Source organism: Saccopteryx bilineata, chromosome 1, assembly GCF_036850765.1.
Source record: "Saccopteryx bilineata isolate mSacBil1 chromosome 1, mSacBil1_pri_phased_curated, whole genome shotgun sequence".
In the NCBI taxonomy this organism is placed as follows: Eukaryota; Metazoa; Chordata; class Mammalia; order Chiroptera; family Emballonuridae; genus Saccopteryx; species Saccopteryx bilineata.
The window spans coordinates 388,204,561-388,230,601 of NC_089490.1; the positions used below are offsets into that span (position 1 = coordinate 388,204,561).

The window sequence follows — 26,041 nt, forward strand, 5'->3', positions numbered from 1 at the left end:
CAAGCCCAGGGCTGCCCCCTTTCTCCCTGTTGTAATCGTTTGCCTTCTTTGTTTCTATTCACCAAGATGATGAAGACGAGGAAGCACCTGGGCCCTCGAGGCAGTCTCTGCAGGCGTCCCTGCAGCGGTCACTGGAAGAAGAGGCCCGCCTGACCAGGCCCACCCTGCTCCGCTCCTCCTCCTCTTCAGACCAATCCGAGACAGTGGGCCCGAAGCCGGAGACTCGGCCCCGGCCTTCGCCCCAGGCCCAGGCCTCCTGCAGGAACCCTCGGCCACACCCCAGCCCGCCCAGCACGGGCCTGGACTGGCAGCTCCTCCATGCCCACGCTCAGCAGACTGAGATGTTCCAGCAGTTCTGCCAGGAGCTGGTGACCGTGCACAGGGACATGGCAAACAGCATGCATGTCATCAGCCAGGCCATGGCCGAGCTGAGCAGCCGCGTTGGTCAGATGTGCCAGACGCTGACGGAGATCCGGGACAGGGTGCAGGCGTGTCAGCAGGGGCCGGAGGGGCCGGCCCCCACAGGCTGCACACTGCAGACGGAGGCTCCCCCGGCACCGGCCCCGGCACCGGCCCCGGCCCCGGCCCCGGCACCGGCACCGGCCCCGGCCCCGGCCCCGGCACCGGCCCCGGCACCGGCCCCGGCACGGACTACCAGGTCTCAGAAGAGAAAGCACAACTTCTGACCCGGCCAGGATGGCATTGAGAGGAAGAGAAATGGAGGAGGGCTGTCTGGCCTTGAGACGGGGGCCAATCTCTTAGGCCCGGGTCTGATGGGCCTTGTAGGATTTTGAGGGGACTGTCCTCTCCTCATCGAGTGCAGGCGGCCGCCCTATGCTCTAACAGAGCATGTGTTCAGCCCTACTGTCTGATCTTTGGCAGATGCTCGAAACACAGGAAAAGCTCCCTGCTTGATGCTTGCTTGGCCTGGAGGGTCGGCCTCCTCTTGGTCTGCACCCCGTGGCAGCAGGCCTTGCAGGAAAGGGGGGAGCACGTGTGGGGAGCACCTGAATCGAACCCCGCGGTCCATCCTCAGGGCTGCTGCATCAGCCTCCCAGGTCCTGATTCGGCCGCTCTGGAAGGGGGCGAGGCCTGAGGATGGGCCAGTGGAGCCCAGCCCCCCGTCCCCCGGGGCTCTGACCCTAGCGGGCGGAGCCCCTGCCTTGGCCTTCCGCTTGCCCTCCTGTGTGCGTGTGCTCAGCTGCTGTGCTTGCCTTTTGTGGAGTGGGGAGAGGCGTGGAAGGACGTTGGTGGGAGGAAGTAGAGGACTACCTGGCGTTCTTGGGGAGAGCACGGTGCTTTCCCTGCACCTGCAGGTGTGCGATCTCAGGGGGGTCTCAGAACAGCCGAGAGGCAGCCCCGTTGGGCACTAGTATCCTCACGATTGCCATCACCATCATCTGCATTTCACCTTCTTCTGGCTTCTACAAGAACCCAAAGCCCAGAAGCCCAGGAGAGCTCCTGTCCGTTCCAGGCTCAGCATGCCTTGCCTCTGCTTGCTTGGGCTGCATACGCGTTAGCCAGACATATCCGTAGCTTCATGTTCCGTTTGGAGTGTGCAGAGACAGCCGGGTTCTTAGAGGTAGGGAGGCTTGTGGGGGGTGGCAGATGCCAGCTTAGCTCTGACATGGGCGCAACTCAGCTCTGTGTCCTCTTTGCTTCCTGGCCCATGACTGACCTTGCCAGAAACTGTCATACCGCAGCCCTTCACTCCCCCGTGCCTGCCCCCCAGAGCCACAGTGGGGCTGCGAGGACTGCTATACCCAGTGCCTGCCTGGCCATTCCTACAGTGCTGCTTCTGAACCCAGACTCAGCTTTGTCCCTTGTAGGGAGAATAGAGGGCAGCTGCCTTGTCCCCGTGGCCCTGGCTCCATCTCCCCATTCTGTTGTTCTTTGGGGATTCCTGTTCCCCCAAACTGAACACTCCCCCGTCCGACAGCCTGATGGCTCGATTATTGCCTGGCCTTGCCCTGCCCTCCGATGCTGGAATCCAAGATTGCCTTCCCAAGTATTTTTGTTAAGATGGCAATAAAAAGAAATTGATCTCACACTCGGAACACACCCAGTCTCCAGGATCTTTCTTTGGTGTGTATTCTCTTTCTTCGCTTCCTGTGGAAACCGCAAGGGCCCCCCAAGCAGGGGTTAGGTGACCGAGGCAAAGCGTGCTGGTGAGAGGGGCTCAGTGTCCTGGTCGCCCTGCCATTTCCCGGGTCCCGCTGTTCCGGGATGCCCTGTGTTCACATCCCGTACGGCCCTTGGAGGAAAGGGAAGGGACCGAAGGGCTGGAGGAGATAGAGTGTCCACATAGGAAACCGTTCATCTATATTTAATTTCTCTGCACATCCAAAGTGAGATGTTGCTAAGTGAATTTTACTGTTTGTTCCCCAAAAGGAAGTTAGTGAGTGGTCCCGGTGGGGAATCACCGTTTCCGGCAGGAGGCTCGCAGGTCAGGGCTGTCCGTCTGCTGTGTGCCTCGGGCGCAGCTCTGAGGCATGAGGTATTTTTGGATGCCTTCCCCCTGACCCGGGATCTGTCACAGGCAAGGCCCTGCCCACCTAGACCTGAGGCTTCTCAAAGGAGCTGAAGCGGCTTCCTCTGGCCCCTCTTGGGGGGTCTTCTCAGCAGAGACGCAGCCTCCTGACAGGTGCATTGCCTTGGCTTAGTGCTGGTCACACAGATTCTCCCAAGCAGAAAACCCCCAGGCCATGACCAAGGACACATCCTCTTTCTGGAAAGTTCCATTGGCGTCTAGGTCATCCTCTGCCATTCTTGGCCAAAAAGCATGGTCATGAAATAAAGATAATCTGATTTCCAGAAGACGTAAAGATACTTTATGACCAAGCCTGGGAGTCTCTCCCACCAAGGCCACGGTACTAAGCAGTGACCGACGGCCTCACCCTCTGGTCCTGAGGAGGGAAATGGCCAAGTTGGAAGCAAAGGGGACAGAGAGATGAAAAAGACTGGTCAGCTTTGGGTGGAAAGGATCGCAGTCTCTTTCTCTTGGCTTCAGTGGGGATTGTCGGGCTGATGTCAAAACAGGAAGGTGAAGTGAGGCCAGTGGATGCAAATGAATGCGCAGCCAATGTCAGCCTGAGATAGGGAAGTCCCTTGTAAGAGCCTAGGCTGCCAGCCTTGCCAAGGGCAATCTGGGTGATGTTTTGTCAGAAGCTGAGTGACCATCGGTGGGTGGGTGCATGCTCCAAAGACCCTCCCAGCCCAGGGACCTAAATGCATGTGGGAACACAGAGTCCAACCTCTCCTTGGTCTGTCTTTTTCCATTTCTGCCTCCATGACGAGTGCAGCTTCGTTGCCATCAGAGACATGCCTACTGAGCAGGAGAGTCTGAGCCTGGCCTTCATCTGTCCCTTCCCACGCAATGGAAGCCCCATGGCTTATTTTCTCTCCCAAGTTAGAACTGGTAGTAATTTCCAGAGCCAGCTAGGAAATATGTTGCACTTGATAAGAGACAGTGGGTGAGGTCTGAGAAGTGTGGTCTTAGTGCCCATCTATCCAGTACCCAAAGCCAGTGAGAAGTTGGAATAAAAACAATCAAATTTCATCATAAAAGGTTCAGTCCGGAACACTCCACCACCACGACCACCCACCGCCTTGATTGCTTCTAAGGTCCCCAACTCTGTGGCTTCAATTTGAAGTGCTATCAAAGGAGCAGTGACATTTGTAAAGCAATCTTTTCCACCCCTCTTGGACATACTCCGTGCCTTCTCTCTCACAAGCTGGTGACCTGGAGGCTCAGCAAATAGAAAGGTTTCCGCTGTCTGGAAGTCTTTTGTTCCAGGGAGGACTCTTGCTCATCTGCGGCCATGGAATGGGACAGGCATGGTTCTTCATAAAGGGATTGTCGTGTTTGGTCAGGAGTGTTCTGGGACTGGATTAAGCCATGGGTGTTACTGTGAAGTACTTAAAAGGGCAAGACCTGACTGAGATATAGTAGTTGATGTTGAGATTTAGCTGGCTTCTATTGTTAGTTTGACCTCAGAAATCATATAGCATAAACATCTTTTCCAGGGAATGGGTTGTTACAGAGGCTGAACAAATTCTGATCTGTCTTTGAAGCTACATTGTGATCCATACGGAAGACTCAGGCTCTCTTCCTAAATATTGATGGTTGGGTAGGAAGACATCAGGAGGTGGAAAGGGAAATTGACTTGAATCTCTCTAAACATTCTGACTTTAGAAATTGCTCTTTAGAATAAACCCCTGATAGTTACGTGTTCCTCATCTCTTTTTTTCTCTTGAAGTTGAGTGCCAGGGGAAAAAATAATTCTAGTCTTTAGAACTTGATGGCTATTTAGAAACTGAAAAAAGAGAAGGCTGTATTTTTTCTTTGTGCTCGATGATGCAAGCGATTCCTGTGAAGAACAAGATGAATGAGTAGTTTGCCTTCTGTATCTGGGAGTCGGAAAGTTTGGGTCTTCCTCCGATCTGTTCTAAGCTAACCGCAAGGTTGGTTAATTTTGGATGTCAGATCCAAGACTCATGCTAAATTGGGGGCTGGAAAATATTTTGCACACTCAGAAGACAACTCAGATGTGGAGAAAAGGCAGACTCCTGCAACTGGAGAGTTGAGACTGGGAAGCATTAATTTGGAAAGAGTTCTCTGGGCCAGGGGTCCCCTTTTCCTTTTCCCTGAATTCTTTGTTAAAAACAACATGGCTGGGTGTCACAGAGGTCACAGTATTGTCTCCACAGTTCAGGGAGACCGATGCTCATATGAGACGGTGACGATAGAGATGCGTTAAGGCTAAGATCCTGGACAAAAGCAGTTTCAGGGGATCTAAGCACCACAAATCGTGCACACTCCACACTCGCCCGGTGGAGCTCAGGACTTGCTTCTCTCCAGTGGGTGGAGCAGCCAAAGCTAGTGCCCTTTTTCCTGTCCCCCTGGGGTCTGTGCTACATCCTGTTGCCACAATGGATTGTTCCGGGCTTGAGTGATCGTCTCCTCTGTCCCCCCCCCTTATTCGGTCCCCCCCGCAAGGTCACAGCCTCCTCCAGGGCTGAGCAGAGCACAGTGCACAGGGGACTGTCCAGATGAGAAAGGGCAGGGTGTGCTCGGAGGTGCTTTGCCTGGGGCACCGCGAATGTAGATTTGCAATGCTGCTGGCGGCCATGGTCGCCACCACTGCCACCCACGCTGCACATCGTTTCTTTTTTTAGGGGATGGCAGTAGGAGTAACATTAATATTATAATTGCTTACTAAGGATACCTTGGAAAGTACAGAAAATTATAAAGAAGTAGACCCACCTATAATGGATAATCACCGTAAAGACTTTGATATATTTCCTTCAGGTAGTTTACTAAGGCTTCTTTTTATTTATTTATTTTTACTTTTATTGATTTTAGGGAGAGAGGAAAGGGGAGAGAGAGAGAGCAAGGGAGAGAGAGAGAGAGAGAGAGAGAGCAAGAGAAACATTGATTTGTTGTTCCTCTTATTCATACATTCATTGGTTGATTCTCGTATATGCCCTGACCTGGGATCAAATCCATCAAATCCACAACCTTGGCATATTGTATGACACTCTAACCAACTGAGCTACCCAGCCAGAGCCCTAAGGCTTGTTTTTAAAGCATGATAGAATCATAGAATAAATAGCTTTCAGACCTGTTGTGTACTCTGCATTATATTAGGATCTTTTTTTTTTTTTTTCATGTCATGCAAGATCCTTTGAAAATATCTTTCTCTAGATGAGTAACATTCCATTATATGAAGACACTGTGACTTATGAAATAATTTCTCTAGTCTTAGACGTAGGTATTTTTGCTTTTGCACAATTACAAATTATATATAGGCAGCATAGGGGTGTGCAGAGTTTGTATATTTGGTCTGCATGTTATTGTTCTTTTTAAAAAATTTTTCAAAAATTGTGGCAAAATATGCATGACATAGAATTTACGATTTTAACCATTTTTAGGTCCGTTGGCATTAAGCACATTCACACTGTTGTGCAAGTATCAGCACCATCCACCTTCAGAGCTCTTTTCCCCTTCCCCTGCTGAGACTTTATACCTATTAAATACTAAGTCCCCATCACCTGCCCCCCCCCCCCCAGACCTGCTCCCTGACCTCAGGCCATCACCATTCTCCTTTCTGTCTCGATGAATTTGACTGCTCATATAAGTACCTCATAGGAATGCAGTCTGTGGTTCTTTGTTATTTTGTGACTGGCTTATTTCACTTGGCAGATGCCACAAGGGTTCACTCATGTAGCAGCATATGTCAGAACTTCCTTCCTCTTTATGGCTGAGTAATATTTCGTTGTGTGTATACACCACGTTTTGTTTATCTGACTCATCCACTAACGGACACTTGGGTTGCTTCCACCTTTGGACGTTTGTGAATAATGCTGCTATGAATGTGGGGCACAGATACTTGTTTGAATCCATTTTGCCAGTTCTTTCCCGAAGGGTTGTGCCAGTTTACTCACCCCCATGAGTATAGAGACCGTTTTCTCCCCACCTTTACCAGTCCAGATGGTATCCTTAAAAAATGCTGTGCCAATGGGACAGTGTGCTACTTTGCATTTCTTATTACTGATGCTGAATGTTTTTCATGGGTTCATTATCTATTTGTGTGTTTTTTTCCTGTGAATTGTTTTCCTAGAATACTCCAAATGTAATGTTTTGGACTGTACCAGTTGGATGGACTTTGGTTTTTTTCTTGGACTTCTGAGACAAATCGTCATCACATAAGGAGCAGTTTATTTTTTATTACAAATGTCCTAGACGCTGGTGTAGCACAGAACCTTAAAAGTCCCAATAATGTCCTCTTGCCTGTTTGATATATACACCTCCACCTCTCCACAGATGCTCTGTCACCTCACCTTTTGGAGCTGAGTGAGGTGGCAGGTTGATTTAGAACTGTCGTTTCAGTGAGACGGAGCGAGGGCTGTTGATTCGGAGGGTTTGACAGAACATTAAAGGTTGTCTGGGCATGCTGAGTGGGTGCTTTATATGCCCAATGGGAGCCATGAGTTCTTCTGGAAAAAGCATAGACCTCAAAGCTCCATCTCCCATTTTTTAGCTGTGTGACCTTAGGCAAGTCACTTAGACTCTCTAAGCCTCAGTTTCCTTAACTTAAAATAACTTAGATTAACCAGGGGTTGCTAACCTCTCCTTCCTTCCCCTTCTGTCCCCATTGGACCCCCTATTTTTAAAGATTTTGATCTTTAGTATTTATAAGTTGGTATCTTGGGTAGCCTTGTCACATGGTTTATTTCTGCTAGGTTTTGTGAGATACTGAAAATTGTTCAAGGACCCCACCCTTACCACCACCATCAGGGGCGTGCAGGTAGCTGGGGACCCCTGTGGTTAAAAGTTCGTGGAGAGTAGGTGATCTGTCAGTTTTGTAATCACCTTTCTGTCTGGTGTTGAATCTTGTATGTAGCAGAACCTGATAGGTAGGGAGGGTAGGTGTCATTTTCAATCTCAGGAAACAGAGATTCTTAAAGGTTCAGAGGCTTGCTCAAGGTCACACAAAGCAGTAACATCGAGACAAGGGACTGACTTGAGCTGGTGTGCCTTTCCTCGGAAGGGCAGCTTCCCTGTAGACTCTTATGCTAGTCCACATGCTGGTGGACTTTTAACCACCATCACTGGCCCAACGCCATGCCCAGCACCAGCAGGCACTCACCAAGCAGTGGCCCATGCATTCTCACCTGTCTCCCTTGCCCCCAGGTACGTGGTCATCTCCCGGGAGGAGAGGGAGCAGAACCTGCTGGCCTTCCAGCACAGCGAGCACATCTACTTCCGGGCGTGCCGGGACATCCGGCCCGGGGAGCGGCTACGGGTCTGGTACAGCGAGGACTATATGAAGCGCCTGCACAGCATGTCCCAGGAAACCATCCATCGCAATCTGGCCAGAGGTGAGTGCCCACCCTCCAGGTGAGGGCCGTGCCCGCCGCCATCGAGCCCCAAGGGAGGTCAGGAATGCTTCTCTAGAAGCGTCTTGAGAAAACTAGTGAGGAATACAGAACACCAGCAATGGGGTGGCCCAGAGAGTGGACAGACGGTCCAGGTCTGAGCAGCAGCTCTGGGCAAGGCCTTGGGTACCACTTATCCTCCGTGAGAAACCATCTCAGAAACCCTATTATATATAAATGTGTTATTATGCATTTCAGAGTATCAGGGAGGGAGAGCAAGTCTCCAAAGCCAAGAACATAAATTTAATCAAAATCGATCCTATTTTCCCCCTCAAAGTAATGGAAAGATGTTATCAACTGCCACTGCTGCAGTAACAGGTAACATTTACTAAGGACTAATATGTGCTAAGCAGGTGTTCTGTGGTGTCCCATGAAATCACAGCAGTAACACCTACCTACCCTGTACCTGTGCTGAGAGAATTAGCGGATATACACATTTAGAACAATGTCCACCTTGACTATTATAAGAACTCTCAAATGTAGACTTTTAACACTATGATTCGTGTGGATTATTATCCCCATCTTATACATGTAGAAACTGAGCATCAGATAGACATAGCGACTCACCTGGGATCTATGGCTAGGAAGGGCAGAGCTGGGTTTCTAAGCTCTAACCTCTAAAGTTCTGTTTCCCCAAACGAAACTAGTTTTTTCCCTGCTTCCTCCTGATCTCATTCCTGGAAGTCCTAATGTTGTGAAAGAACAGTAGCTATTAGAACAAGAAGAGTGGAGGGAGGTGACCTTAGGTGTGGACGGTGGCCTGGTGGGGGAGACGGTCATCCAGGCTCCATTTAAACGAGTCATTTGAAGTGGCTTAAAATATTCCCAGTTCCGAGCCCTTTGCCTCTTTACTCCACCCTCAGCCTGGCCAAGCAAACTGGTGAGTCCAGGTCTTTCTTTCCATGGGACTTTCCTTACGCTAAAGCCATACATCCAAACACCCAGAGTCCATTTGGTCGCAGGAACCAAGGCTATCCCCCAGGCCCCACGGTATCGTATCCCTGACCAACCTACTTCTTGGAAATAAAGCTTCATTTGGAATTTGAGTGGAGAAGATGAGAGGGGTGGGAGTGACCCACTGAAATTAAATTATCTTTAAAAACAAAACACAGCAAAGCAGATTGTGGACAGCACAGCGGCTGCCTGACTTGGTAAAAGGTATCTGGTGATTGGATTGGCAGTGAGGAGACCCCATAGACATACTCATCTCTTGTCTTCTTCGGACCTGGGGGTTGGGCCCATGCTGATTTCACCTGGGAAGGCATGTTTCCATGATGAGATTGCCATGGTTTCCATTTGACCTCTGGAGATGCCTCGTGTAAAAGCATCTGATGCATAGTAAGGTGCTCCATCTTTGTTGAATGGATGAGAGAAGAAATGAATGAAGACAGCTAAGAAGTTTCCAAAAGAATCACACCAGCAAAAGACAAGAAAACCAAGAGAAGTCATATCTGAGGACACAGGTTCCATCTTTTGGCCATAATCCTCTTGAATTCTTCTGGATTTGTAATGTCCTTCCCCCCCCACCCCCACCCCCACCCTCAAGTGTCTTCTCCAAAGCATTCAAGTTGCATCATACCCAGAGAGCCCTGAGACCCAAGGGCAATGCTGAGGAGGGAGTGAGCTTTCAGGAGGGGTCCGAAGGAGCCTGGCAGACAGACTTGACCTGAGATACACCTAGAGATGTGCAGATACAGGAGGAAGGCATGTCTATTCCTGGCCTGGCTAAGAAGTAGGAAACCGGAGGGAAACTGAAAGCCACCGTGGGGTAGGGCCAGAGCAGCGGGTGGGCGTGGTTCTAAAGCCCCCAGGGGCAGCCGTGGAGCTCAGTGGCCTTCAGATGTGTCTCAGTAGCCTGCAGCTTTGGCAGACACTGGAAATGGGTAGTGGTGTCTTAGATCTGCATGTCAGTCCTGCTCTGGAAGGGGTCCCCCCGTGCTCCATCACTTACGGTTTCCCATGGAAGGAGGTGTCTTCCTAATTGGAAGCTGGAGACCTGAAAAGGGCCAGAGCATAAATTATTAGCCCTTATGAAGTAAGGGCATTCGTTGGTGCCAAGAAGTGCTTCCTGAAGGAGAGTGTATAAAATATTTCTTTGTGGCTATCTTTTAAGAATAGGATGAACCTAATGCATGTAGTCAAAGAATTTATGTTATTTGATTGACTTTGAGGCATTGATTTACTTTGTGGTGTTTCCCTCAAGTTTTATGGAAGCTTTAGGATCAATTTCATAATGCTTAAAGGTCTTTTTAGACCCACAGATTTTTTTCTAGAAACCTTGAGTCCAAAGAGGTCTCCTGATCATCCCAGGACATTTGAGTGACCTTGTCTCTGAGCAGAGTAGCATGAAGAATCCTTGGTGTTGAATAATTGTTTTTTTAAAAAATTTTTTATTTACTGATTTTTAGAGAGTGAGGAAGAGAGAGAGAGACAGAGAAACACTGGTTTTGTTGTTCCACTTGTTCATGCTGTTATTGGTTGATTCTTGTATATGTGCCCTGGCTGGGAATCAGACCCTCAACCTCAGCATGTCGGGATGATGCTCTAACCCAGTGGTCCCCAGCCTTTTTTGGGCCATGGACCAGTTTAATGTCAGAAAATATTTTCACAGACCGGCCTTTAGGGTGGGACGGATAAATGTATCACGTGACCAAGACAAGCGTCAAGAGTGAGTCTTAGATGAATGTAACAGAGGGAATCTGGTCATTTAAAAAAAATAAAACATTGTTCAGACTTAAATATAAATAAAACAGAAATAATGTAAGTTATTTATTCTTTCTCTGTGGACCGGTACCAAATAGCCCACGGAACAGTACCGGTCTGCAGCCCCAGGGGTTGGGGACCACTGCCCACTGAACTGCCTGGCCAGGGGGTTGGTGAGCCATCTTGACCTCCAGACATCCTCAGCTGTTTGCTGCCTGATTTATCGGTCTATGAGAAAATGAAAGGGTGGCCCTTGACTTAGCCATTCTGAATGGGCAAGTGTCCTCACTAATCTGGACAAACATGCCGCATTTTTTACAAAAGTCCCCACCCTCTCTTTTCGTCTCCACCCTCTCTGCCCCTCAGCTGTTACAGAAATGTGGGCTGTGGGGAGCTGCCTGAGTTTCAGGAGCCTTGGAGATGAGATCAAGCCCTAAGCATTCACAGAAGGGCAGAAAAGCGGCATCCTGAACAGGTTACTTGCTTTTGTACCATTACCTATACGAAATCTGGAGTCACACATGGGCCAGGGCACCCGCAGCACCCCGTGTCAGCTGTGGGAAGCCAAAGCTTGATCACAGCACAGACCGTCTGGTTTGCACGTGGAGGTCCCTCGGCCTTCCTTCACAGGCCTTTAGCAAAGGCAGCTATCAGAAGCCTAACGACCACATATGAGTATGTTAAGTATTTGCTCAGAGCCACATCTCCCAGGGCCCACCCCTGCTCTAGGAAGCCTTTAAGATTTCTGAGCTCCACGGGCTGTCAGGACCTTCTGAGGTTCCCCCCCCCTTCACCATCTGTGCCCGCCAGGCAGTAATCACATGTGTCTGTGACAATTTATGAAACGGTGCCAGCCATTTTAAAGCATCTGGCTAAAATAATTTGTTGTTGGGAAGCTCACCAAGGTTTTTAAAATCAATTACACGATAGAAAGAAATAGAAAAGGAGACATCGTTTGCATTGTCAGGTAAGGAAACGACTACATTTGGAGGATGCTTTGGGCCCCTGAGGTCATGCTGTTCTGGATCTTGGCGGAGGCTGCCATCTTGGAGCCCACAGCCACTGAAGGTGCCCCCATCCTGTGTTGCCTTCCTGCCTTAGGCATCATGCTTACCCACATAGTCCTGGTTTTCCGATTACTGGGACGATTAGAAAGAGCAGTTGCTGAAGGCAGACTTGGCCCTAGCCGCCCTGTCTCCAGAGTGTGAGGGAGAAGAAGGGAAGGGGACTCCATATTTTGTGTGTACCTTTTACCAAGTCGAAGCAGCCATCTCCTAATTGCTAGGACTGGACAAGAAGCCCGGATGGGGTGGGGAATCCATGGCACTTAGCTCACAGGTATGTCACCACCCACCCATTTGATGGAGTAGGATGTCATCTTCTAGGATGATAGGATGGTGAGAACTTCCAACGGACCTCCCCCATAGCATTCTCTCAACTTGTGATGTAGGGCTAGTATATGTAAGGCTCCATTGAGACAGCCTCTTTGAAAAGCACTCTTCCTGCTTTCTCGGGCCCTGTGACCCCATGATCTCCTGAGGGACCTCCTCTCCCTTTCTGTCACACATGCCCCACGAGGCCAGACCTGGAGGGATGTGTCCGGCCAGTTCCTAACTGGAGGCCCACTTTGTTTTCTGCCTGTTTCTCTGCTTGGGGCTTTTCCCCACTTCCTCACACCCTGGTTTTCCTTCCTAGGAGAGAAGCGGTTGCAGAGGGAGAAGTCTGAGCAGGCTCTGGATGACCCAGAGGACCTGAGGGGTCCCATTCATCTCCCCGTGTTGAGACAGGGCAAAAGTCCCTACAAGCGTGGTTTTGACGAGGGGGACATGCATCCCCAGACCAAGAAGAAGAAAATTGACCTCATTTTCAAGGATGTGCTGGAGGCCTCACTGGAATCCGCAAAGGTAGAAGCCCACCAGTTGGCACTGAGCACCTCACTGGTCATCAGGAAAGTCCCCAAATACCAGGGCGATGCCTATGGTCGGTGTGCCATGACCATGTCGCATGGCGTGCAGACAGTCAGCCGGACCCGGGGGGAAGGGGACTGGAAGACCCCCCAAGGGGCTTCTACAGAGTCAGTCCCATTGGAGGATGAAGAAGAGGAGCCTTCCTCATTCAAGGCCGACAGTCCTGCCGAGGCCTCCCTCGCATCCGACCCTCACGAGCTTCCCACCACCTCCTTTTGCCCTAATTGTATTCGCCTAAAGAAGAAGGTTCGGGAACTCCAGGCCGAACTAGACATGCTTAAGTCTGGGAAGCTTCCTGAGCCCCCCGTACTGCCAGCACAGGTACTGGAGCCCCCAGAGTTCTCAGACCCCGCAGGTAAGTTGGTGTGGATAACATGGTGTCGGAGGGAAGAGCACACGGTGGGCAGTGTGAGGGTGGCCTGGTGCGCTCTGCTGGAGCCACCTTCGGGAGAACCCGAGGCCTGGGACTCAAAGGCGGGCTCTGGCTACAGCCCGCGCCCTCAGGTGCCGGCCCCTGACGGCGGGCTTTGCAGCTCTGGCGGGTGCTGCATGAACTTGCCCTGTATTCTCCTTGTCAATAAAGGACGTTGCGCTGCAGAAGGGGTGTGTGCTGTGTTCTTGACCTGTTGCCTTTCTCTGGTGGTCCTAGGGGTGTCTGACCCCAAAACCCAAACCCAGTCTCTCTCTCTCTGCCCAGTTCCAAGCACGGTGTCCTGTTGGGGAGAGCGCCCGGCATTCCAGAACGCAGTCTGGGAACACAGCCTTGTTCTTCTCTTCCCGACTCACTTTCTGCCACATGGTCCCACCTCCCTGCCTGGGGTCTTAGCGGGTCCTGGATCCCGGGCATCCAGCTACATACTTCCGCCCTGTTCTGTGGCTGCCTGGATGTTCTAGAGCGGGTTGACAACAAGGAAGGTTTTCCAGTACACAGCTGCAGCTGACTTAGAGTATTTACACAGCACTTTCTATTTTAACCACATCCCTTCGCTCAGAATGAGGTGTTTCAGATAGTCAAAGCGTGTATCTGAACCAAACTGTGTGCTGATCCTGAAATAACCTGGGGCCATGCCAAAGCTGCCTCCATGTGAGGGTAGCGTGCCACTCCAGACCACGTTCGTGGTGGGACAAGCGAGTCCCCTGTCCTCGCTCACTGACTTGGGGATGTTTGACACGCTTCTCCTCCTGGTTGTGCTGGTCATTTGATACCGAACGTTGAAATTCCTTGGGTGCCCACTAGTGGAGGGTGAGGACGGGAAGCCGGGAGCCTGGTGGCCACCATGGACAGGCCACAAAGAGGGCAAGTCATACATGGATACTAAAGAAGATACCGCGTCCACGGCTGGGATTCAGTCCGTCGTATAAATTGGCTTATGTTTTACATAGTGTGGCATCTACACTTCGGGCAGTATTTCCTGTTCATTTTAGAAAAGACTATGTTTCTCCCCCACCCCACCCCCCCAGATATAAATGTTTCTTTCCCACTTGTCTTCCAGCCTCAGAGAGCATGGTCTCCGGCCCCGCCATCATGGAGGACGACGACCAGGAGGTCGATTCAGCCGATGAATCCGTCTCCAACGATATGATGACGGCCACCGACGAGCCCTCCAAGATGTCGTCGGCCACAGGGCGCCGCATCCGGCGCTTTAAGCAGGAGTGGCTGAAGAAGTTCTGGTTCCTGCGGTACTCCCCGACCCTCAACGAGATGTGGTGCCACGTCTGCCGCCAGTACACGGTGCAGTCCTCCCGCACCTCGGCCTTCATCATCGGCTCCAAGCAGTTCAAGATCCACACCATCAAGCTGCACAGCCAGAGCAACCTGCACAAGAAGTGCCTGCAGCTGTACAAGCTGCGCATGCACCCCGAGAAGACGGAGGAGATGTGCCGCAACATGACCCTGCTCTTCAACACCGCCTACCACCTGGCCCTGGAGGGCCGGCCCTACCTGGACTTCCGGCCCCTGGCGGAGCTCCTGAGGAAGTGCGAGCTCAAGGTGGTGGACCAGTACATGAACGAGGGCGACTGCCAGATCCTCATCCACCACATCGCCCGGGCGCTGCGAGAGGACCTGGTGGAGCGGGTCCGCCAGTCGCCCTGCCTCAGCATCATCCTGGACGGGCAGAGCGATGACCTCCTGGCCGACACGGTGGCCGTCTACGTCCAGTACACCAGCAGCGACGGGCCCCCGGCCACGGAGTTCCTGTCCCTGCAGGAGCTCGGGTTCTCTAGCACGGAGAGCTATCTCCAGGCACTCGATCGAGCCTTTTCCGCCTTGGGCGTCCGGTTGCAGGATGAGAAGCCAACGGTCGGCTTGGGCGTCGACGGGGCCAACATCACGGCCAGCCTGCGTGCCAGCATGTTCATGACGATCCGCAAGACGCTGCCCTGGCTGCTGTGCCTGCCCTTCATGGTGCACCGGCCCCACCTGGAGATCCTGGACGCCATCAGTGGGAAGGAGCTGCCCTGCCTGGAGGAGCTGGAGAACAACCTGAAGCAGCTGCTCAGTTTCTACCGGTACTCGCCGCGCCTCATGTGCGAGCTGCGCTCCACGGCCTCCACCCTCTGCGAGGAGACGGAGTTCCTGGGCGACATCCGGGCCGTGAAGTGGATCATCGGCGAGCAGAACGTCCTCAACGCCCTCATCAAGGACTACTTGGAGGTGGTGGCCCACCTCAAGGACGTCAGCAGCCAGACCCAGCGGGCGGACGCCTCGGCCATCGCGCTGGCCCTGCTGCAGTTCCTCATGGACTACCAGTCCATCAAGCTCATCTACTTCCTGCTGGACGTGATCGCTGTGCTCTCACGTCTGGCCTATGTCTTCCAGGGCCAGTATCTCCTGGTGTCCCAGGTGGATGACAAGATCGAGGAGGCCATCCAGGAGATCAGCCGGCTGGCCGATTGCCCCGGGGAATACCTGCAGGAGTTCGAGGAGAATTTCCGTGAGAGCTTCAATGGGATCGCGATGAAGAACCTCAGGGTGGCCGAAGCCAAGTTCCAATCCATCAGGGAGAAGATCTGCCAGAAGACCCAAGTGATCCTGGCTCAGAGGTTCGATTCCCGCAGCCGGATCTTTGTGAAGGCCTGCCAGGTGTTCGACCTCGCCACTTGGCCCAGGAACAGCGAGGAGCTCATGAGCTATGGCAAGGAGGACATGGTTCAGATATTTGATCACCTGGAGGCCATCCCAGCCTTTTCCCGGGATGTCTGCAGGGAAGGGCTGGACCCCCGGGGGAACCTCTTGATGGAGTGGCGAGAACTTAAGGCTGATTACTATACCAAAAATGGCTTCAAAGACCTCATCGGCCACATTTGCAAATACAAACAGAGGTTTCCGCTCTTGAACAAGATCATCCAGGTCCTCAAGGTCCTCCCCACTTCCACCGCTTGCTGCGAGAAAGGCCGGAACGCCCTGCAGCGAGTTCGCAAAAACCACCGCTCCCGCCTGACTCTGGAGCAGCTCAGTGACCTGCTGACCATCGCGGTGAACGGCCCGCCCATTGCCAACTTTGACGCCAAGCGAGCCCTGGACAGCTGGTTTGAGGAGAAATCTGGCAACAGTTACTCCCTGTCCACCGAGGTCCTCAGCAGGATGTCTGCGCTGGAGCAGAAGCCCATGCTGCAGACCGTGGACCACGGGTCAGAGTTTTACCCAGACATTTAGGGAGCCAGTGTCGCAGAGGTCACTAAGCTGTTGAATATTTTTTTAATCTATACTCATAAGCTTTGATATATTATATGAATATAATATTATATATATATATATAATTTATATATATATATATATATATATATATATATAAACCCACACTGAAAATTTTTTTAAAAACCAAGGTGACGCATCTTCCAGAAGCTACTGGGAGCTTTCAGAAAGGAATAATGTCAGAAACTGACTCTTGTCTACAAAATTTGGCAGCTGCAACATTCGTGGCAACTCATTTTCACTCACAGAGCATGTGCTGGGGCCACACGTGTTCCCACCTAATGGTCAACCAACAGCGTAAGCTGAAATGACGGGTCTCTGTCATCGCCTTTAGGTAGCTCGTTTTTGTCATATTTTTATTTGCAGGGCGGGGTGGCTCGGGGCTCAGGTTGGGGTTTATGTTCTTGCCTTTCCTTTCCCTGTTTAGTTTTGTGATGGGGCTGTCTCAGCCTCCTTGGTGACAACGCTGGTCCAGCTCCATCTGATCTCTGATTCTGGAGACGGTGAGTTGTACATCCGGATCAGGTGTTGTGACTTCCCCACCTGCCTTCAGCTTGAGAGATTTTTATTCGTCTCCTGACGAACGTGTTCTTCACTGTCTTCAAAACATGTGTTGGTCAAACTGTGACACCCACTCCTCCCCACGCCTGTTGCTGATCCCGCCCCTGGGTAGTTGATGCCCTTCTTCCAGCCCCACTGGATCCTAAAGACATTAACCTATAATACTGCAGGCGAAGCTGCCTGCCCACCAAGCTTGAAATCCTGGGGAACGGGGAAGGGTGAGCATTTTGCATTCCTGTTTTCACACGGTGTGGGATAAAAGAAATCCTTTCACATCCAGGGCTTTTGGGGAAATGAAGAGCCAAGAAATCTAGACCCCCAAAGGGCAACGATTTATTGGCTAAAAACAAGTAAAATGAAAAATATGTATTCAATTTACATAAGTTATTTATACTCTGTCTTTATAATCATATAATGTTTTGGGGGTATATTATTTTTTTTCCCTTTAATAATCAAGAAATGCCTGCTATAGTTCAGTGGCAGGAGATGTCAATGCAAATTGTGCCCTGGATTATGCAAATGAGAGTCTCTAGAGAGCCAATCCTCTTTCTGCAACAGGCCAATCACCAGCCCTTTCCGCCTAGCGGGAAGGTGGTGGGAAACTGGGTGATGCATCTATGCCTGTGAATGCTTCCTTTTTTGAACAGGGTAGAGATGTCCTAAAAGAAAGGAATAAGCAAGGGGTAAGATAGGACTCTCAAGGCATCAGCCTACACACACACACACACACATACACATAACCACAGTATAAGCTTTAGAAAGAGCCACTTGCCTGCTCCCTGGGGCAAGTAGTGGTTTAAGCTAGAGGAGTCGGACCAGGGCTCCCTCATTCATTCAACTACCAGTATACCTCTCAAGGAAGTTTGTTTTTTTTTAAATGTGCGTGAGCTGTTAAAAAACTCCTGTTCATGTTTCCACACCTGATTTATGCATATTTGATATGCAGAGATCCTGTATCATAGGCACAGGTCCTATTTGGGGAAGGGTGGAAAACCTGCACCATCCGTGGGCAGTTAGGGAGTCCCCCCTTCCGGTTGGCAGAGGGTGGGCAAAGGATGGTGTGATCTGGCCATAGGCAAGGCCCCAGCGTCCCCAGCCTGCTTGGCTCAGACATTATAAAACTGTGGTGGCTTCCTTCCTTCTGGGTTTATCTTGTCTCTGAGGCCTCATGCCACCACCATAGAGAACCGTAGTGGAAATGTCATCAACACTGAACATGTCACTCCCCCTCCCTGTCCTGCCAATCCCTTCACCCCCCCCCCCCACAGATCCCTTCCCTCCACCCCCATGGTCTTGGTGCTAAGATAACTTTAGAATCATTGCTGCTAGTCAATAGCTTTTCATTATATAAATATATTATATATATTATATATTATTTTTAAAACTTTTTTGTTGGTTTCAACAGTGATGTAGCATGTTTAAAAAAAAAAAAAACAAAACCTGGTTTCCTCTGACTGTCCCACTGCCAGGCCTCATATGCTGCCTTCTTCAACAAGTCAATGCACCCCTGCCTGGTGACATTCAATCCCCCACCCCTTCCCCAGTCGCACATACTCCCTCGCCCCCCCTCCTCTGAACAAGGAGAGAGAAGGAACTAGCAAGGAAAGACCCCAAAGCTCTTTCTGATGCTTTGAAATTCCCAGCCTCATCCCACTTCCCCACTTTAAGCTGATGTCTCCTCTCCCGCCCGCCCACTCCTCCCATCAGGGTCAGTAACTGTGGTCAAGTAGGATCCTATTGTGAAGCACAAGGTTCTACCTTTCCCTTCCCAGCTCCCTCTCCACCGCACACGCAGAGTGAGATGGGCTGAAGGCAGAGGTGGCTGGCAAGGTGGGCCTGGGTGGGGGCAGGAACAGTAGGATGGGATCCTTTCTTCTAGCCAACAGATGCCTTATGCCTCTTCCCCCACCTCCCTGCCTCCTCACCCGCTACATCGGGACCCTCTGTGCAGAGTCGTCCCCCTAAACCACTTACTGCACACCAGGAAGAGAGCCTTGAGCATCTAGTCGGGGCTGCGAATGTGTTCTCTCAAGAGACCGTGGTCAAACTTAGCTCAGTTTTTATCCAGAGGGGGAAATCCTCTGGGCCAATGCCAGTGTCAACCCTGTACCTTCTGAGAGAGCTGGGAGCCAGTGAGCTGCTTCTGGGTTAGACGCATGAGCTGCTGCTAGCAGCATGTGGCTGAGCCAGGGTCCAGAACACAGAGGATGAGCTCTCTGGAGGGTCTTGAAGTTTGGCACAAGTCGCCTCTCAAACTTCGTGCTCATGACCTTGGCCGAATCCAGCCAGACTGTGTCTGACATTCTGAAGGCCACTTTGCCTTGGGACAGGGAGCAGCCAGGGAATAATTGGGGTGACACACCACTGCAATTTACATAGAGGCTTCTCTTAGCCTGGATGCTCCCAGCAGGCTCAGTGCTTCTGCCCTATGAACAGTGTGATTACCCATGATTTCTATCACAGACATTTCCCGCCCTGCTTCTTGAGAAGGATTTTTGGGTGAATGGGACCCTCAGGGTCTAGCCAAGGGAGGCACATGCTTGGCTAGCCTACCCTCCCTTTGATGAGTGTTGAAAAGACCATGGCTGGGTGATCCTTGCATCCCAAATGTGGTGGCTTCAGACAAGACAGAGCCCTGTAACTCAGCCCCTAGCTTAGGAGTGACAACCATTGGCATAGAATAACATGTTTGTGTCTCGGGTACTGAGACTTGTCCTAATTGGGCTGGCAGATTAGTGACTTTCTTTGGCTTCTGCAGGGGGTGAGAAATGAGATGAGGTTCGGGGCCAACCCTGCCAAGCAGGTGCATTGCAGAGCCTGGGAACCAGAAGTCCTGTGGTTAAAATGGTGCGCTTCTCCTCAATGCAGGGGAAAAGACCCCATTGCCATCTAGTATCTGTGAAGCCGGAGGACAGCCCAGTCCTGTCTACAACTCTTGCTGTGTCCGAATCCCCAAGTTTTGACTGCCTGGTTGACTATGAGTTGAGGCATCTGAAACATCAGCTTTGTTTTTTCTTAATGACTGTTTGAGAACATTCTGCACTGCTGGGCAGATCCGTATTTCCCATGTTCGCTTGAGAACAAGCACAGGCTTCAGCCCCAGGGCCGTGGGGCAGCCGGGCTCAGTGCGGGACCCTGAAGCCAGGAGAGGAGGGGTCTTGGCCCGGCTCCTCCTACATGTTTCCACGTTGAGTCATCTTGCCGAACCCCTCCCCTTTGACCTACTTCTGTTGACCCTTTAATTTGGAGGAAGGACTTTGTAATTATTTAAGGTAATGTTTAAATATTGTCTGTGTGTTCTAAAGTGATACCAGGAAGGGGAAACCAGGGAAAAGCATGTAGAATGGTCACGGAGAGACGGACACGATGGCAGACATGGCCCAGCCTGGGCTGTGGGGCTGAGGTCATTGTAGCTGTTGCACCTGGAACCTCAGGGGGTCCAGGAGGTGGCCTGGGGGTTGAACTAGATATTCTCTTTCAGATCTCTCCCCCTTCACTTTCCCTCCCACCCCTTTTTAGGAACAGGAATTCTGTATCTAGCTGGTTTTAGCTGATGGTCTGGGTTGATTTCTGAATAGAATTTGTGCTTTTTCTTGGTCCTAACACCCAGTTTGGGCAGAAGGCTCCAGTGCCACTGGACTTTACACCCCTTCCCTTCTTTAAGAGGCAGGCCCAGCCAGCCCAGCCGGGGAAAGTCCAAGCAGGTAGGCCGGGCCTGCTTGAATGACAGAGGTGTTCGGAGGGCAGGTGAGCTTGGGAGAGTTCCCTTCCAGGTGCCGGCTCCTGGAGGCGGCACTAGTCTGAGGTTCTAGTTTGGTCTTGAGGAAGGAAGATTATGTCAAGAGACACTCAGGGCCCTTTTTCTGCTTGGAGGAAGGCCCCTCTCTGCTCTCTGTTCTGGGTGCTTTAGCCGAGTGGATGGAACTGTGATATTTTACAGAGCCTTTGAGGTGACCTTTGTGTGTTAGCCAGAGGGAGAAAAAGTGCCCTTTGGGGAGGAAAATGGTACGGCCCTCCTCTTCCATCTGGCCCTCTCTGCCACCCCATCCCTTCAAGTGGTATCGCCCTGGAAATACCTATGCAATCCAGTCTCCCTAGGAGAGTGCATGGGAGCAGGGGTTTGTGCAGTGTATAGTACAAATGCTACAGCATACAGATTGTATATATGAACATATACAGTACGTATACACAGAGTAAGAGATTGAATCACGTCTATATATCTATAAATAATATCCTATATATTTATACATTTCTATGTTTTAAATAGATCTAAAAATAGAGTCTATAGAGAGCTGGGAGAGCAACGGGAAAGCCTGTGTTGTGCGAAGAGGGAGGAGGCAGAGCCTTTGCAGGGGCAGATGCGGGAGCCGAGCAGGCAGGGTTGGCTGGGGATGGAGCCTCCTACCCGGAGTGGTAGAAGGAGAGTAACCAGGTCCCGACCCTCTCCGTGCACTTTCTCTCCTTTACCGCAGGCTTGTTCTGAGGTTGGAAGGAGATACTCACCCCCTGAGCTCCAGCTGATGTGACCCCTACATCCCCCTGCAAGCCTATGGTTGGTGATCACTGCTGCTTGGCAGTAGGTGATCACTGACCCATGGTATAGGGACCACTGCACAATTCCCCCCCCCCAAATACCCTCCCCCTAAGAAGGAGCAGCATTGGCGGCCATAGGCAAGGCGTAAATTGGACCAAAAGTGGTCCGGGAAAGATGCTGCCCTTCCCTCTTCATATGTTTCCACTGCCCCCTAGAGGCCAAACCTCTGAAGTACAGCTGCCCTGGCTTCCCTCACCCACTCCATCACTGTCTGCCAGGGCTCTGGAGGAGTGAAATGGGCAGTGTGAGCATTGCCATCCAGCACTGCCCGCCAGCCAGAGGCTTTCTGGCCAAGGCAGGGGGCACCAGCTAACCGGGAACGGTGGGAGAGACATATTGCACACTCATAAATTCAGTAGCAATTCAAGTTCAGAAGCAGGGCTCTGGCCCCGCCCACTTTGCACAGCTGCTGCTGCTGGCTGTACTCAGGACAAGGCTCTTCCCTCTCCTGCACGGAGGCCCACTGACCCCTCACCTCACCGGCACCGTAACAGGCAGGTTTAGTTCACATACACTGTTCCGATTCTGTGACTCGAGGCAGAGGCTGAGCCGGAAGCCCCATGATGGAGGCCTGTGCAGCCCTGCTGACGGAATCAGAAGCCCATTTTTGCTTCCAGGTTTCTCTCTAGTTTCTTTCCCCCGGAGGTGGGGTAGGAGGGGTTGATGGGGTTGCAGATGAAGGGAGACAGAGGGCAGCTGTGTCCGCTGCTCTCCAGACCAGCTCTCCCATCTCCGAGCTGCCTCTGACCCCCTGTCCCGCTCTTCCCCACCATCCTACCAACGGACCTCAGTCTCCTGCAGGCCAAACCCTGGACCTACAGTCCGGGGCGGGTCTGTTCTGCCAATGCCCACCTCCCCTCCCTCCAAGTCTGCCTGGGTCTCCTTGAGCCACAGCTAGCTGCCAATCGGGCTTTGGAAATACCCTCCAGGGCCTGGCTCAAGAGAGGCCAGGCCAGGCCCAGCCCGAGCCTTCCTCTCGCTGCGGGCCATGGATCAGACCCACGGCCAGGGGGTGGGCACCCCTGGGTAGCAGTCCCACAATGCACTGTACCTCAGAGAGAGAGCAGCCGCCACCGGGCAACAAGGGCACCGGACCCTCTGTCCGAGGGTGGCCGGCTACAGTACTGCGCACAAAAAGACAAGGGCCAGGCTGCCCTCAGCACCCCTCGGTCTTCACTTCGTCTCTCCGGAAGAGCCAGCAGTCTGATTCAGTCTTCTTCAGCCCCTGTCTCTCTCCTTCCCTCCACCCCCACGCTGCTGAACCATTTCATTTCAACCATAAAGGAAAAATAGAGTGGGGGTGGGGGGAGATACCTAGGAGTCTATTATCACATACGTATTAATGTGTTAATACTTTCTTTCTTAAAAAAAGGAAAAAAAAACCTTGATGTTATTATTTTGCAGACTACGCTTTATAGTACCTGTGTGACGGGACCTAGAACACTGGATACAAATAGAGCTATGTTGGTTTCTCAGAATATGTACGCAGAAACTTTCCTTTGTCATATTATCCTTGTAATGTAAGGAGATTGTTAATAAAAGCATTTAAATTTACTCACCAAGGTTGACTCTACCTGCTTGCCTCTCTCCCAGGCCTGTGCTCAGGGCAGTTCAGAATGGGGTCCACCTCAAGGCCTTTGGGGGGTCAGGATGGGAGCCTGCCTGCTACTGGGTTAGAAGGAACTAACTAGAGGAGCCCCCGAATGCATTCATCCCACAAGACTCTCTGAGGAAACGGCACAGATGTGTGGCAGATAAAAGGCTATGCTAATTCTCCTCCCACTGCCTGACTCTCTACCCACAGGCCAGGTCCCTCGGGCAGGGTGGGGTCTTTCCCCAGTGGTTTGCTAGTGGTGATAAGTGATGTCTTACCCAAGTCGTTTTAGAAAGAAGACGGGCATAAATTTAATGAAGACACAGATGTGCGTTTTATTTTTCCTCCCGGATGCTAAATACCACCCCACCCCCGCCTCTGCCAGGCCAGCTTCCTTTCCCTGGCCTTCCCTTGCCCCTTTCCGTAACCTCTGCCTTCTCAGTGCCCCTGTCCTTGCAGCCCCCCATGGTCGGTCACTCAGAGGCTTCCTCTTGAGAACGCCACCCACACCTCAGTCCCCAGGGAATGTTCTGGCTCTCCTCTTTTCCCAGAGGAGAAGGAGCAGGGGAGGAAGGAGCAAGGGGCATAGCTGTCCCTGTCTAACCAGCCCCGGTGAACCAGGGAGCCCCACCCACATGCTGGCCATCTGCACGTGACCCACGCTCACAGCCATATCTGGAAGGTGCTAGCGATTTCATCACAGGAAAGCTCCCCCCCGGCACGTGGCAGGCTGATCTCCCGAAAGAAAGCGGGGCTCACAGGATGTGGTAAGGGCCTGAGGGCTAGTCCGTGCCCTTCCCTCCCTTTTCTCCCAGCTGCTCTCTGCTTCCCTCTCCCAGGTTCAATGAACAAGTTGAGTTCACTTTGGAGAGAAGACCTGGGAGAGGGGCTACTTCCTGAAGACCTGAAGGGCTGCTATGTGACGATTTCTAGAGTGGTCTTTCGAAAACAAAAGCCCAGTCATGGCACCCTCCCTGCTTAAAACCCTGCAGTGGTTTCCCATTGTCCTTAGGCTTCAATTCAGAGTCGAGATCATGATGGTCAGCCTGCGTGACCCAGCTCCTGCCTGTCTGCCGGCCTCCTCTGTGACTCTGCCCGCAGCCCTGGCCACGCCCTTTTCTGCCCCAGGGCCTCCCAGCACCCTGTGCTGTCTACCCCGGCCAGTTTCCCCTGCCATAGTTGCATGGTTGAGTTCACCTCACCTTTTAGGTGTGTCAGCTAAAATGCCGCTTCTCAGAGAGGTTCCTAACCACTCTCTAAATAGCCACCCTCAGGACACTGCTCATTGTTCTTCCTGCGATTTCCGTTCATAACACTGTCTCAGTTTGCAACTGTCGTGCGTGTGTGTGTGTGTGTGTGTGTGTGGAGGAGTGTTCTATGTCTGGTCTTCCCCCTTTAGGTTGTTGTGCCCACAAAGAGAAACAGAGATTTTTTTTTAACACCACTGTGTGCAGTTTCTTTCACACAGTAGGCACTTAATGTCTAGTGAAGGGATGAAGGGAATAACTGTAAGTAGCACCCGCCCCGCCCCAGCAGTGCTGTGTTGGTCAGTGCAGATGTTCAGGATCTTCTGTTTAACTTGTCCCTGTCTCGGTTTGTTCATTTGATCAGAATGACCCTGCACCTGACCCTGGCTCCATCTGACCTTGACCCCACCCCTTCCCTATACAAAGCTGCAGGTTGCCCCTGGGGTGCTTCCTTGAGTTCTCCTCCCCTCCAACTTGCTCTGGTCCCTTGAATAATGCCCCCCCCAAACCAAGCCAGGCAGGCACCCCCTCACTCCCCCAGGGAAGAACACTTTTCCAGCTTTTTCCAGCTCAGGGAGTCTCATCAGTGGTTCCAGGTAGCATTTTGAAGCTACTGCCTTTGCATCTATTATCTTTCCGAGAAAGACTTTTGGCCACTGGCCATATGTCAGAGCCTGCGCTTGAGGGTTGGAGCTATGCCAGATCCAACACAGCCCCCACCCCCCACTCTGCTGCTTACAGATGGTGCGATTGTGGACAAGTCGCTTATCTGAGTCTGTGTCTCCAATGCTGAGTGCAGAGCGGCAGTTAATGCCTGCTGACTCTTTCTCATTATCATATTGTTGCCTCTCAGATCAGGATGAAGTGGGTACTAGGAAGCGACGGGGCTCCCTTCTTTCACCCAGAATTCCTGGGGCTGCCCTGAGTGAGGGGTTGCCTGTGAATGGTAATACAGAGCAACTAACACCTATTTGGACAGCTGGCATGGACACCTCTGTCTGCATGGAGATCATCTTTTTCTTCTCAGCCTAGAGAGAGAGGCTCAGACACCATTTTCTGCTTCAACAGCTCATCTCACCTGGCCCAGGAGGGAAAAAGGACTGCATAGAGGTTTTGTTGATTTGTTTTTGGCTGGAAAAACAAATTTCTCCTCGTTTGTCCCTGGTTTGTATCCTTGGGTTTCTGAAATAAGATTTCTGCTGTCACCTGCTTGCCCACGGGCTGCCCTGAAACACCAAGAGAGAGCGCTGGGAACCTAGGAAGGGAACCGTGCTTCAGCTGGGGCTGTATTGAGAGGAGCCCACACCCGGCTGCGGATGAGCCTTCTCAGGGCCCTGATCACATGGTGGCCACCAGTAGACCTGTTTCCATGGTAATGTTTGGCTTCCAGCCTGCAACACTGGCTTCCTCCAACCTCCTCCCAGGTAGACTCCTGCCTCCATCTTTTGCTTGGGGGAAGCGGCTGGTGGTCCCATCACAGACCATCTGTGCTGGTTCGCCTGCAGGAGTCGAAGGAGACGAGCATACGGGCAGTTCTCCAACACTCACACCAAGAAGATGCCCAGCCCCTTACATCCAGCCACAGTCCCACCCTGTAACTCTCTCCTTGCTAGGTGCCTGCCCTGGGCGGGAGGCAGAACAGACGCCAGGGAGCCGAGCTCCTGCAATGGCGGTGCTTCCAACTGGCTCCAGAAAAATAGAAACTCTTGGGTGGAAAATCACCACCAGCCTCATTAG

The 26,041-nt window shown here is 51.8% G+C and overlaps 1 protein-coding gene across 5 annotated transcripts in view; it reads left to right on the forward strand.

The window, feature by feature from the left end:
• PRDM11 (PR/SET domain 11) overlaps positions 1 to 18,141 on the forward strand; it is an 81,745-nt gene extending 63,604 nt beyond the window's left edge. For 3 of the 5 annotated variants that reach the window (XM_066251341.1, XM_066251343.1, XM_066251342.1), the window contains exons 6-8: positions 7,697 to 7,884; positions 12,340 to 12,966; positions 14,105 to 18,141. In XM_066251341.1, the coding sequence (XP_066107438.1) occupies positions 7,697 to 7,884; positions 12,340 to 12,966; positions 14,105 to 16,269 (2,980 nt within the window). In that variant the 3' untranslated portion in view covers positions 16,270 to 18,141. Of the gene's footprint in view, positions 1 to 66; positions 1,406 to 7,696; positions 7,885 to 12,339; positions 12,967 to 14,104 lie in introns of those variants that run through there. The other 2 variants (XM_066251344.1, XM_066251345.1) reach the window with 2 other exon arrangements.
• Positions 18,142 to 26,041: the final 7,900 nt, after the last annotated feature.